The sequence below is a fragment of the Barbus barbus genome (genome assembly GCF_936440315.1).
Source record: "Barbus barbus genome assembly, chromosome: 47".
NCBI lineage: Eukaryota > Metazoa > Chordata > Actinopteri > Cypriniformes > Cyprinidae > Barbus > Barbus barbus.
This window is the reverse complement of record NC_136725.1, coordinates 22,474,833-22,486,193: the sequence shown is the minus strand read 5'-3', so window position 1 is coordinate 22,486,193 and position 11,361 is coordinate 22,474,833. Positions and strand designations below refer to the sequence as shown.

The 11,361-nt window shown below is 38.9% G+C and overlaps 1 protein-coding gene across 1 annotated transcript; it reads right to left on the bottom strand.

Moving 5' to 3' along the window:
- Positions 1–1,707: 1,707 nt before the first annotated feature.
- On the bottom strand, positions 1,708–10,764 carry LOC306865683 (MARVEL domain-containing protein 2-like). Its single transcript, XM_079410427.1, has 8 exons — positions 10,670–10,764; positions 10,050–10,094; positions 6,924–8,074; positions 6,594–6,629; positions 4,943–5,085; positions 4,667–4,838; positions 3,988–4,038; positions 1,708–2,373 (listed from the first exon to the last, which is right to left on the bottom strand). The coding sequence occupies exons 3-8, from the start codon at positions 8,022–8,024 to the stop codon at positions 2,254–2,256; spliced, it is 1,623 nt and encodes a 540-aa protein (XP_079266553.1). The 5' UTR covers positions 8,025–8,074; positions 10,050–10,094; positions 10,670–10,764; the 3' UTR covers positions 1,708–2,253.
- Positions 10,765–11,361: the final 597 nt, after the last annotated feature.

Here is an 11,361-nt window from a genome sequence, read left to right as displayed (position 1 = left end):
GCATTATTATTATATATATTTTTTTATATATAATTGCACTTTTATATTATTTTAATATAATTTGCACAAGTTTGTGGTGGAAAGGGAGATTTGCTGGAACTGATAAGAGATGGACAATTTGATGGAGAATTAATATTTTCTTTAAAACTTTTGGCTCTAACGCCTGTAGCCATGAAATCATTTGAAAGACTGGTTTTGGCTTATCTGAAGGACATCACTGGACCCCCTGCAGTTTGCCTACAGAGCAAACAGGTCTGTGGATGATGCAGTCAACATGGGACTGGACTTCATCTTGCAGCATCTAGACAGACCAGGGACTTATGTGAGTATCCTGTTTGTGGATTTCAGCTCCACTTTTAACACCATCATCAGAGACACCCTTCAGAATAAACTGACACAGATCTCCGGCCCCTCCTGCATCTGTCAGTGGATCAACAGCTTCCTGACAGACAGGCAGCAGTTAGTAAAGCTTGGTAAATTCACATCCAACACCCGCACCATCAGCACTGGAGCTCCTCAGGGCTGCGTACTCTCCCCACTGCTCTTCTCCCTCTACACCAACGACTGCACATCTAAAGACCCCTCTGTCAAGCTCCTGAAGTTTGCAGACGACACCACACTGATCAGCCTCATCCAGGACGGTGACGAGTCTGCTTACAGACAGGAGGTTAAGGAGCTGGCTGTCTGGTGCAGTCTTAACAACCTGGAGCTTAACACGCTCAAAACTGTGGAGATGATCATGGACTTCAGGAGAAACCCCCCCTGCTCTCCCCCCACTCACCATCATGAACAGCACTGTGACTGCAGTGGAGTCATTCAGATTCCTGGGCACCACCATCTCTCAGGACCTGAAGTGGGACATTCACATTGACTCTATTGTCAGGAAGGCCCAGCAGAGGTTGTACTTTCTTCGCCAGCTGAGGAAGTTCAACCTGCCACAGGAGCTGCTGAAACAGTTCTACTCTGCCATCATTGAATCCATCCTCTGCACCTCAATAACTGTCTGGTTCAGCTCAGCTACCAAATCTGGCCTCAGAAGACTACGGAGGGTAGTCCAGACTGCTGAGCGAATCATTGGTACAACCCTCCCCACTCTCCAAGAACTGTACTCATCCAGAGTGAGCAAAAGGGCTGGTAAAATCACTCTGGACCCCTCACATCCAGCACACTCCCTCTTTGAACTGTTACCGTCTGGTCGACGCTACAGAGCTTTGAGAACCAGAATGACCAGACACAGGAACAGTTTCTTCCCTCAGTCAATACATCGTTTTTGCTGCTTCCTACATTGCCTATTTGGATATTTGTATATTATTCTTTTATTATCTGTGTCCTGTCCTGTTGCTGTCTTTCTGTCGCACTGTGAAGCTTCTGTTACTACAACAAATTCCTCGTATGTGTAAACATACCTGACCAATAAAGCTCATTCTGATTCTGAAAAGAGTGGTAATTAAATTATTTAGGGAATAAGGAAATTCTTAAGCTTTTTATGTTTATTTTGCAATCAGCCACAGAGGGAAATGAAAGCGTATGAAAAAAATAGTCTCATTCATTAGTCTAGACAGGAAGGGAACAATAGGGATGCTTAGAAGAGAAGTGAATTTAACAAATTGAAGAAAACATGCAATATTGCTATTGCATTTCTTAACACATAAATATATGTATCATTTTTTGAGGTTGTAGATTTGCTCTGTGTCTGAAATGCCTCCTGGCTGGACTTTTTTTTTTTATTCAAAAATTTTCTCAATTACAACAAATTTACATGAAATGCTTTGACTTTTCACTCTTTACATTATTTGCATATAAATCACCTGATCAGCTTGTCAAAATGCATACACAACACTGAATATATAAGGACAAGGCTGTTGTTCAGATCAAATAGAACTTCAAAGTAGCAGAAAAATGAATTGAACAGTGCATACAATCATTAAAATAAACTTCAGTAAAAAAAAAAAAAAAAAAAAAAACCCAGCGGTTCTGCATACATTCACAAACTGAACTGAGTATTTCTTTAAACATTCATGCACTTTTAGTCAGCATTATAAAATATAAAACAGTATTTTCAGTCAGTGCTCAAGGCTCAATGTGTACATTAAGAGCATGCAAGTTATCGATCCCTCATTGGATTACTGTTTGTAAGATAAATCCAGACAGCATGGCTCTGCAGATACAGTGGTCACATGTTCAGTGTAATACGATGTCCTGGCGTGAAAATGAAGGACCGTCACAGCAGGATTGAATCTAGTGCTGTTTGTTTCAGCGGTAACCATCGTTCCAGCCCATGACTTTGTCGTACTCGTGAATCCTCTGCTTGATGTGCGAGAGTTTGTTCTTCAAGTACTCACATCTTTCCTTCTTCTCCAGAAATGAAGGATCCTTGGGACAAATACACCATCATAGACATAAATGAGACCATGAAGAGGGAGAACTAAATATCCTCTCAATAGCCACATACACAGTAATTAAAATGGGTTAAACAGCATACTACAGCCAAACTGAACAACTAGTCTTTAAAGGAATAGTTCATCCAAAAATGAAAATTTACTCAACCTCAGGTCTCCAAGATGTAGATGAGTATGTTACTTCCTAGGAACAGATTTGAAGAAATGTAGCATTAAATCACTCACCAGTGGATCCTCTGCAGTGAATGGGTGCCGTCAGAAAGAGAGTCCAAAAAGCTGATAAAAAACATCACAATAATCCACACCACTCCAGTCCATCAATAAATGTCTTGTAAAGCAAAAAGTTGTGTTTATATGAAACAAATCCATCAAGACGTATTTTTAACTTAAATACGGTTTATCCATTGAAAAAGCCCATCCTCTGTTGTCCTCTCACGGTGCTTGATTTGTGCAGATTTCTCTCCTGATTCAGATGAGAGAACTCATTCTTTGGAGAAAGCAGTATTATGGATAGAGGACTCTAAAAAGGAAAGAAGCTAAAAAGTCTTAATGATGGATTTGTTTCTTACAAACATGCAGCTTTTGGCTTTATAAGACGTTATGGACTGGAGTGGTGTGGATTGCTTGTGGATTATTGTGATGTTTTTATCAGCTGTTTGGACTCTCATTCTGACGGCACCCATTCACTGCAGATGATCCATTACTGAGCAAGTGATGGAATGCTACATTTCTCCAAATCTGCTGAAGAAACAAACTTATCTACAACTTTGGTTGCCTGAGGGTGAGGGTATTTTTAGCATATTTAAATTATTTTGGTGAACTATTCCTTTAATGCAGCTCATCTGAGGTTCTAGAAAAATCACAGAAACAAAACTGTGAACAAAAAACCTCTTGACTGAGGCACGACCTGTTTATTTTCCTGTGCCACCACTCAAAATATGGCTCAAACTGTCTTTATAAAGGAGCCACCGATGGTCTGAGTGACTATAGTCATTTCCTCCTCTTGAACAGACACAATGGGGTAAATCCTGTGGGAAAATCAGCCTCCACCCCTTCCTCATCCTCACCACTCACGCTTCACAATGTTATAAATCAGCCAGACAAAACCTACTGGCCTGTAAAGCCCAGACAGAGTCTCAAGACTTTTTTTTTTCCGTCTTCTGTGCTGATTTTCTTGGGAAAAGGATTTAAATACAGTAATATCTGTTAAACTAAGCTGGGAGTACTACACTTTTTGTAGACGAATGTATGATCCAAATTAATGCTTGTCAAGTGTACACTTGTGCATGGTTTAATTTGAACAGTAAAGAAGAGTGATGTGACCCTTATTATTGTGTATGTGGAATTTTTTTTAACATTAAACCCGCAAAACAAACGTATTATGAACAAAATCACATTGTTTTCACACGTGGCTTATGTATGATGCTGCAAGTGACAGAAAGGCATGTTCAAAAAAATTATTTCTTTGAAAGTAAAATAATAATAATAATCGAATTAAATAAAAACATTAATTAAATAATGCACAATGCAGTTTTACGGTCAGTGCGTTTTTTTTAAACCACTAATCAAATGGATTCCAATAACTCACCATCTTCTTCCTCTGATATTCCTGCAGGATTTTGTTGATTCGATCACGCTCCTACAATCAAAAATGAGAGATTTTTATTTAGAAAACTAGAATTATTCTTCTGAAATACATTTACATTTATGCATTTAATAGACAATTATATCCAAAGTGACTTATGAAAAAAGAACAAAAGCAATTTGTCAAAGAGCCAACAATATTCACAACATGCAATGCCAGGTTTATAAAACCAGATTTAACTAGATTTAGGAAGCAATGTATTAGTAAATGTTGAAATTAAGATTAAAAATGCTTTAGAAGTATTTTTATTGTTAGTTCATGTTAACTAATGTGACCTTATTGTAAAGAGTTTTTTTTTTAATAACATTCAAAATTTGAGAACATAAGATAAAATCATTCCTGTGACATTGATCAAGCCAACACTGTTCTCAAACATTTGACAAATTGCAGTATCTTTAAAAAATAGCAAATTCACATAAGTTCTCAAGCTGAGGCATCAAAACATCTGTTCTTCTAACGTCCAACAAGGAACATTTAGGAAACGTACTGCAAAGACTAAGATTAAAAATGAATTTTTCCAAAACACACACAGAGACATGAATTTGTGCTTGATGAAATTCTTTTACATGTCACAAAGGACAGACTAAAGTGTACAGCAAGTTAATAGCAAATTTCAACTGACCATATGGCTGGTGGGATTTTGCGGTAAATTCTGCATCATCACATCCATTTCATCAAACTTCTTCAGTGTCGCTTGAACTTCTACATGTAGCTCTTTATACTCAGAATACTGGTCATTAAACACGGCTTTATACTGATGCCGCTGCTCGTCTGTTCGGATAGCTGGATATTTACTGCAGGCAAAGACAAAATACAAGGGTGAACTTAATCACAGAGCAAAAGCATCTCATGGTCGTGAAATGAGTTCTCTTTTTTAGATTGTGAAGCAAATACTCACGCAATGTAGTCCGGCATGATCACAGGTTTAGGAGTGTGTCCAGCTGGAATATGCCCTTTCACAACTTTGGGCTTGGCGACGGCAGTGTGTGTGTGCTGTACCGGCGCTGAGACTGGCATCGGCTCCCTTGAGCCATCAACAACCTATTAGAGTGAAGAGAAGGATGCAAAATTACCAGCAATATTCTCGGACTATATCACATACTGACCCGTCGCTAAGCCCCGCCCACCTTAGTTATGGTTATTAATAGAGTGCTGGAGGAATGGTGTATTTTTGTGGGCCAAAACCCAGAAACAAGTTGCATTTTAGCACTTCTCATTCCATCGTTCTGAAGTCAATGGGTTTTTGGTTAAACGTCTGAAATTAGGTCTGTGGTTACATCAGTAATACCCCTTGTGATTTTTTTAAGCTTTTACTTGTCTTCAAAAAGGCTAACAAGCGGCTAAATGAGACTAAAAAGGTTGTTGAGGATATTAAACATCACTGAACAGGTAAACTCATCTTTGTTTGGCTGTCGAACATGGATGAAGGCAAATGAATGAAGTAAATTACCTCAGGAATAACTGAATAACATCTGGATTAAGATGCATTTAAATGTATGCATTGTATTTTGTTATATTAGTCGCCAAATTGGTTTCCAGTATGCCCTTAAAGGCTATATGCAAAACATTAAACTAGTTGAGAAATATGCAATGGAAATGTCTGCTTGCTAATCTGGAGTGCGTTTCCCAAAAGCAACTATGGTCGCAAGTTAAGTCGTTACCAATAGAGTTTGAAGGAGTGGATCGCAGATCTACAATGGCCTTCATAATAATATTAATTAATAATTATTCAAGAAATATTATAATCAAAGTTACATTTAAGCATGTTAGAGAATAAGCTGAATATGGCTTTAGTCTGCGTTTTTACTCTCCAAGAAGCTACTCTCATTGTGTGTGTGAGACCATGCCCGATAAGGTTTAGGGCTGAGGCAACCTTGAAGTAAGATAAGTGTTTCTCGGCGTATTTGTGTTAGTATCTGTCTGTACAGGGAGAAGCTCAGACAGTCCCAGGACAAACGTTCAACTGCCAATGTCTAACGTATCAGATATACGTCTTTTTAGAGACGTATTGCGTCTGACCTCTCATCACTTGTCACCAAAATAATTATCAGAAGATATGCTTAAAGCTTGCGTCCATATGTGGAAATTGTCTAAGTTTATCTAGGTTTTGGAACCAATCAGAATTTTGCGGACTTATGCATTGATGCAATTAGCAACGTCTGTCAGGGTATAATTGTGGTAATTTTTGTATTGTAAAGCAGAGCGGCCTACGAACTCCATTGTGAGTGTTGAAGCTGTCTTCTGCTGATGAAACTGAAAACTATGTTCTTCAGTCAATTTTTCTTTAATTTATCGCATCTCTGACTCCTGGTCTTTGTTCATCATACCTGGTCCTTGGGTTTTAAATGTAATTCCCCAACCAGTTCAATGGGACTTACCACCATAGTTAGCTAACGATGCTTTTGGGAAATGCACCCCTGGGCAACAAACACTTATATTACATAACCAGAATTATTAATTTCAACTAGAAATGCTATTCATCCAAATTTTTTAGCAGATGGCAATGCACCATGGGTAAACATGGGAACAGACAGAGCCAAAATACTTGCCAAATGCACAGCAGAAGGATAATCTCTTGGCCGCATCTATAAAACAGAAGTGGAGGTGATTCAGTTATTGTTGTATTCATTTTTGCAACTATATTTAATTAGAACAAATGAAGATATGAAGATACTGGCAATGATACATCATGATTAACAGAACATACATGTTCTAACTGGGTATGATAATACTACAGCAATTTTCTGTTCACACAAGCAAAAATGGTGCACAATGTCACAAAATTACAGCCAATCTGAAAATATTTTGTTTAGTACAGGGTTATTATAGTTAACACGTTTAGTATATAGCTAGTATGCAACAGAAATAGAAAATCTCACCTCCTGCCCATTACGTTCTCGTAGTCGTCGAGCCACTTCGTGCCGCCACAGTTTTAGACACACTATGGCTCCGACCAAGTACACGATCATGGTGAAGAACAGGAAAATGATAGCGGCCGTCTGCCCAGCCTCAGTGCGACAGAAAACGCCATTGATGCCATTATTGAAGTACTGATAGTTGCAGAGTCCACCTCGAATAGTGTCATTTACGTACACGCAGCCAGCCGCCAAAAACAAGAGTGCAAGAGCCAGGTTTATGAAGAACTCCGTTAAAGGCCACCAATTTGAGTCCAGAAGGATAGTTTGGTAGTACATGGTCATTCCCAAGACAAGCATGATAACGGTCACTATCCACGCCAATCCCGCGACCACGAGGATGAACGGTGTCTTGGGTCCGGTGTAGTAGGTGTTGCCATAACCGCCTCCATAACCTCCGTAACCTCCTCCATAAGCCCCACCAGGCTGCGAGTATCCAAACATGTTATACCACTCATTGTCTTTATGAATGTAAGCACAAACGCATGCAAAAATCGCTGCTCCAAGAAGCAGCTCGACGCAACCAAGAATACGTAAAAGTCCAGCCCAAGACTTCATGTAGGCGTAGCGCTGGTTGTATTCCTCGACTTTTTCTCCGTATGTCAAAGCAGTGTGTACTGTACGGCCATCAATGGACTCCACAGGGTTGCCCAACAGCATTGCTTCATGCTCTTTACGTGAGTTATGACTGCCTCCAGATCCGCCGTATGGGTCGCGGTAGGAACCGGGAACCGACGGCGAGTGTGGCGGAGAACAACGAACGCCGTCACTGGTCGTGTTCTTGCTGCTCGAGCCCAACATTGACTTCAACTTGCTGCTTCCGCTGCTGGACCTGAAGAAGTTCTTCCATGAGTCTGGGATGAAACGGTGGATGGGTTTGATGTTGATGGCTGAGTCCCCGTTATCCTCGCTTCCACTGGGGTCAAATTCAGGGCCTATCGGTGGCTGGTCTGGTAGGGGAGGAGGTGGAAGAGGTTCGGAGTATAAAGAGTCAGATGTCCTGTGATCAGTCAAGCTGTGAAGACTCGGGAGTGAGCCTGTGGGTACATCGTTGTTTTGGGGCATGTTTCGGACACAATGCCGAATGGAGTCTCCTCCAGAATTTGCACTTATCCCTAGAGGAGCATGAAGTAAAGAGGCTTTAGAAAAAATCTAGAAAACTGGTTTTAGTTCTTGTACAATAGTGGTTCTCAACTGGTGGTTCGTGATCCAAAGATTGGTCAGAAGACTTTTCTGAACATTGCAAATGTCTAGTTTGTAGAGAGTGAGAGTCACATTTTTATTCTAAAATTTGAGAATTTTAAAATTCTAAAACTTCTTCTATTCTTGGCTGCGCATCTGTCTTTTACAGGGCTGTCCAAACTCGGTCCTGGAGGGCCGTTGTCCTGCAGAGTTTAGCTCTAACTTTCCTCAACACACCTGCATGGAAGTTTCTATCATGCCTAGTAAGAGCTTGATTAGCTGCTTCAGGTGTGTTTAATTAGGTTTGGAGCTAAACTCTGCAGGACACCGGCCCTCCAGAACCGAGTTTGGACAGCCCTGGTCTTTTATTTTCATCTATTTTGCAAATAAGTTAAAACAAATAAGTAGTCTTAGCAACTTTTAAATAGAAGTAGGTTACTGATTTCCGATACCTTTGTTGTTGATGTTAAAGGAAGTTCAAACACTGTTTGATGGTAAATACATTTTTGCCTACTTCTGTATCAATTATGGTACAGTTTTGGGTCATGAGTTGATGTGCAATGTAAAATCTGGGCCCTGAAGCAAAACCAGTTGAGAATCGCTATTATAGACAATGACGAATGACGTCTCCTCCAGAATATGCAATTATCCTTAAAGGAACATGAAGTAAAAAGGTTTAGGAAAAGATCTAGGAAACTGGTTTTAGTTCTTGTAGAGTAGTGGTTCTCAACCGGTGGTTTATGACCCAAAAATTGGTCACAGGTCTGTTGTGAACAATGCAAATGACTATAATTAAGCTTAGCTTGTAGACTGAGCATTGCACTTTCTTAAATTTAAGATTTGGATTGAGGCAGACCTACTCTACAGTTGGTCAGGCATCTGCGTTCTTTAGTTTTGCAAATATAACAAATAAGTAGCTTTATTAACTTTTAAATAAGAGGAACTCCTAATTCCCATAACCTTTGTTGTTGACGTCAAAGGAAGTGCATCCAATCAAACACTGTTTGCAATACCAATTGAGAGCCACTATTAGGCCTAAAGAGTAGATAGTGTGCTAGATGCTTCATGTTAATATTTCAGAAACTGTAGCAAAATTGTCTGTTTGTATATTGATTGTTACTAACCAAGATAAAGCTTAATGATTTTGGTGACTTACGGTGCAGGAAATGCCTCTCTACAAGCGAAAGAGCACAAGGAAAAAGCTAAAGCATGAAGATATTATGCAAAAACCCTTCTCCAAAGTAGATAAGTGGCTATCGACACAAATAACCACCGTTTGGGATACCAGCAGGAAGTGGTACAAGAAACCCTTAGGAGCAACAGTGTCTTAAAGGGACGAAGAAGTGAACTAAATGGAATTATATATCGAGTATACAATGCAGAGTCACAAACTAGAACTGCTATGTGGGACAATTACACAATTTAGCATAATTATACAAAATTATTTGAATATGTAATGCTAAAATTATTACAAAGACGTGTGATAAATGTTTATATTGATCTATGTACAATATATGTTCTCGGACACAGGTGCTCCCCAGGTTATGCGGTCCAATTTTGTAACTTGAACATAGCAGCGACTGAAACAGAAACCCGTCATCCACTAGCAAAAGCGTTAACTCAAAACCCACAGGAGATACGCGACTGCAACCCAAACATTTACGACACAGATAGAATCAAGACAGAATTGAACATGCCTGTTCAAGAACTAGACGTCTGATTGGGTAATCACAGACTACTAACACTGCATCAACAGCATAAAATAAAGAAAACAACAATCTCCATGTTACATTCTTCCTTAAGCATAGTTTACCTAATGAAACAACAAGAGAAAAGTATTACGAATGAGAAAAAAACAAGACACTTTTATAGAATACCTTTCACACGCAGACACTGTGCAAGACTTACATTGGCCTTGAGTTCTGAGTGGTTGATATACGTGAATCCAAAGGCCTGAAAGACAGACAATAATAATATATTAATAAAAGCAATCAACACATTCATGAAGGGCCAAAAATACCTGTATACATCATATGACACTAACAAATGTACTAAAAGGGATCAAAAGTAATGCTATGCTTTTTAACCATATAAATACCATAGTACAAGCTAATCGTTTTTGTGGGTTGCTGGCAGTAATTCAACAATGTAACTAATTACCAGTAATGAATATTACAGCATTTAAAATTCTACAATGTATCAATTCATACATTCCATGCTAAACTGAAACAAGGCGCGCTTAAGAAAAACACTGGGATCAACAGGTCAGCAAAGTTTAAATAATGGTTATTTATCCTAAATAGTGCGTACATCTACTCTCAAAGAAAGCAGAGATCTTAGTTTTAAGACATATTTCAAATACAAAGCAAAAGAACGTTTAGTAAACTGGAGCTAAACCAAACCACAGCACAACAACAACACTGACAGACAGATGTGTTTATAATAAAACAACAACGGCTTAGTTTTAATATACAAGGGTATTATACATAAAGATTCACTAATACACTTTAAGGATTGTCTCGTCTTACCTTTTCCACCATCAAAGAGGGTTTTCTTCCTCTACGTTTTTTTCGGAAAACACACACACACACACACACATACACACATAGGTTTGGAAAGTTGTACCACGTGACGCAGCCTATCCCTGCGTGTGACGTCATCAGAGACTTGAGGACTTTACCTGAAGAGAGAGACAAACTTTGTTCAGCTGTCATAAATCATTAGAAACTATTTTCTTCTTCTCACAGGCTGTAAGAGCAATGATGGCATTGACTGAAACTGGTGACTAATGTGTGCAGACTGATCTTTATCGTGGACAGGTATTTACATTTTTTGAAGAGTAATATATTGGTTTACATTATAGAGTAACATAACACATTACTGAAGTCATTTTAAAAGTCAAGTAGTTATAAAAGGGCACATATTAACAATATTTAATAAGATATATTTTGAATAAATCACACACGTGACTCACTACAGGAAGAGTTTGTGCTTCCTCTTCACTATAAAGATGTCATTTGTATTCAGATCAGAAGATGGATATGAGTTCCTCATGCTGCCTTCAGTCTACAATGGCTGACTTCAATTTCTGTATAGACATATTTGCAAATCATCAGTATTGCTCAGTCACATCTTGCTTACTCTGCATCATTTGCTGGGAAAACAACATGCTGTATTTACTGATTAAACAAGAGTTATCTCATGTGCTGTCAGTGTGATT